The 2781-nt window shown below is 38.1% G+C and overlaps 1 protein-coding gene across 1 annotated transcript; it reads right to left on the bottom strand.

Moving 5' to 3' along the window:
* Positions 1–1472: 1472 nt before the first annotated feature.
* LOC130463559 (uncharacterized) lies at positions 1473–1881 on the bottom strand. The gene is made up of 2 exons (XM_056832726.1): positions 1687–1881; positions 1473–1576 (listed from the first exon to the last, which is right to left on the bottom strand). The coding sequence occupies exons 1-2, from the start codon at positions 1859–1861 to the stop codon at positions 1473–1475; spliced, it is 279 nt and encodes a 92-aa protein (XP_056688704.1). The 5' UTR covers positions 1862–1881.
* Between the last annotated feature and the right edge of the window lie 900 nt (positions 1882–2781).

Genomic DNA, 2781 nt, shown 5'->3' with positions numbered 1-2781 from the left:
GAGCTTAAATGTGAGCAAAGAAAACAAGAAAAATCACTAGATTCATCATGTCAAAGAGGAAAATTGGCTGATTGGACTCCAATCCTAACTTATCTTTCATCATTTTTCTAGACTTGATGAGTTCAAATCTATAAATGTCAGTGAAGACCTTAACCTATGAGAATATGATTACATGGAGCTATGATTTGCTTCCAAAGTAGTGGCATACCACCGACATTTTCCCAATTTAAAACAAATCAGCTGAGATATACATCAGATTTTAGGCTGAACAATATCTGTGGGCTTGGTATAAAATAGATCTGACAGAAATTTAGGGTATAAAAGGTGTTGACTGGACATCATTAACCTTAAATCCATGGTAACAAGCATCAAGGACATGATCCAGCCTGCCGGTCAACAACTCAATAAGGCCTTCAGTTTACTACACTGTCGTCATTCCATTTGTTTACAGACATAACATTATAAAAGAACATTAATTCAGAAAGCCATGAGATGACAGCCAGGAATACAAGACACGTGATGGAAATTGGAAAGGAGTATATGTATATACAAGCAAAAAAATGCATCAACCTATTTTCTGAAATTAAACAATTAGTAGAATACCTCTGTAATTCCACATTGAGCATGGTTGTGATCCTGAAATAAACCATACTGATCATGACTTTATATAACTCAGCTTTAGATGCTGCAGGACTTGGATATATAGCTGCAAAATAAAACCATCTGTCTTAAAGATCCTACACTTTGGTTGCTTTGTGCTTTTGATTCAAATAGCTCCCAAGCCAAATGCAAAACTCATATATAAAAAGGTGGGAACTGGAAATCAGGACTTGTGTCTGAAAATGTTAAAAAAAATTCAACAAGCAAGCATCTTAGGAAAAATAGAACGAGGGCAGCTGTTGTTGAAACTAACCTTAACGGAGTTCACACAACAAACTGTGATATAATTACTCTATGTTAATCATAACAATGCAAAACTAGAGCTGAGTACAGAAAACATGAGACAACGACATCTGGGCAACTGCAAGGTACATAGCAAGACAAAAGGAAAAAAAACAAGCTGAACACAAGACCATCAGGTAGAAAAAAGATTGAACAACTGATGAGATGTGACTAACAACAATAGAAAAATGACGAATAAGGAAGTTAAAAGTAGTTGGTTGGGAATGTCGAGTCAATTGAAGTTTGAGCACCTGAATTTGCAACTGTAGGGTCAAGTCCAAGGGCAGCAGGGACTTCCATGGCTGCTCTGAAGTTCTGAACACTAAGTGCAGTGTTAAATATGGCAATCTGACAATTACCGGAAAATGGTTAAGAAATGAAAAACTAAGGAATAAGAGACAGTGTTAAACATAGCAATATGACAATTACCGGAAAAATGGTTAAGCAATGGGAAACTGAGGTACGAGAAACTCAGGAAGTAATAAAAATAAGACAGCAGACCAAAGAAAATATGCCAATACCGGCCTCCGTTATGTTTCATATGTGATGAGAAGTGTGGTTGGAGCAATACCGTTGACAACTGCAGCCAGCTTCCAAGCAAGATTTTGAGCATCCTGAATCCCAGTATTCATGCCTACACATAGCATGAAAAAGTAGTACATTACTACAAGGCACAGTTGCGATACATAAATGTGCCTCACATCTCAACTCAAGAAACTAGTAAATTAGTAGATTTGCTCATACCAAATCCACCGGCTGGAGGAAAACGATGAGCGGCATCACCAGCTAGAAAAACTTGGTTTTCAAAGGACAAAAACTTCTCAGCAACTTCAGCATGCATTACCCAAGGCTTAATATCGAGTATAGATATATCTTCAAGCTCATGACCAACCAATTTAAAAATCAAATCCTCACACATCTGGTGGGGGAAAACATCCAAAACATCCAAACCATAAATATCAAACCCTAATTTGTAAATTCATCCAATATTAGAACATTAGCCTAAATTCTCTGCATAATCAACTCATTATGCTCAACTAATTGAAGAGAAACTGAATTTTAAGACCAAGCAAAACAAGAATCTGAAGGAAATAATGCCCTTGGTCCAAGTATGCATTCTATGTTAAGTCTAATAAATGCGGTTCAGTATTAATTAACAAGTTAATAATTCAGTGAGATCAAGTGAGCTGAATGCCTAGCTAGAGGCCGCTTCAGTTCAAGTGGAATTAATGATATTAATCCACAGCTTACTCTTGACTGAACCCGTAGGGTCACACAAATAGTACGTAAACGGATCAAGTATTTAATGGCATTAAATACTCCATCTATGAATATTCGGAATCGACGAATCTTGGTTTCAGTGGGAGCTGAGATCGTCACAGGCAAGAAATGAATACTCCGGAAACGATGATATTGCCGGAAACGGAAATATGGATCGTATCGGAAATATAAATATTATCCAAGTCGTAGATGTTGCCGGAAACGGAAACATGGTACGTATCGGAAAATATTATCGGAAATGGAAATATTGCCAGAATCGGAAATATTGCCGGAAACGGAAATATTGTCAGAATCGGAAATATTATCGGAATCGGAAAATAATTCCGGAAACGGAAATATTAAATATTTGTTCGAAACGGAAATTAATTCCGGAATCGGAAATGTTAAATATTGTTCGTATCGGAAATGAATTCCGGAATCGGAAATTTAATCGGAAGCGTATCGTACGAATAAGCATCGGACGAGGCCTGCCGGACGAGGGCCCAGCTCGAAGCCAGGCCATCGCCCAGCAAGCCAAACGCGCGCCACAAGCCCAGCCAAGGCAGCGCCCAGGCCTAC

The sequence above is a fragment of the Spinacia oleracea genome, chromosome 1 (genome assembly GCF_020520425.1).
Source record: "Spinacia oleracea cultivar Varoflay chromosome 1, BTI_SOV_V1, whole genome shotgun sequence".
NCBI lineage: Eukaryota > Viridiplantae > Streptophyta > Magnoliopsida > Caryophyllales > Amaranthaceae > Spinacia > Spinacia oleracea.
This window is presented reverse-complemented; position numbering and strand designations above follow the sequence as displayed.

Coding starts and splice junctions, on each gene's coding strand:
- LOC130463559 (XM_056832726.1), bottom strand. CDS start 1,861: ATGTGTGAGGATTTGATTTTTAAATTGGTTGGTCATGAGCTTGAAGAT. Junction 1,577..1,686: donor TCCTCCAGCCGGTGGATTTG/GTATGAGCAAAT, acceptor TGCTATGTGTAG/GCATGAATACTGGGATTCAG.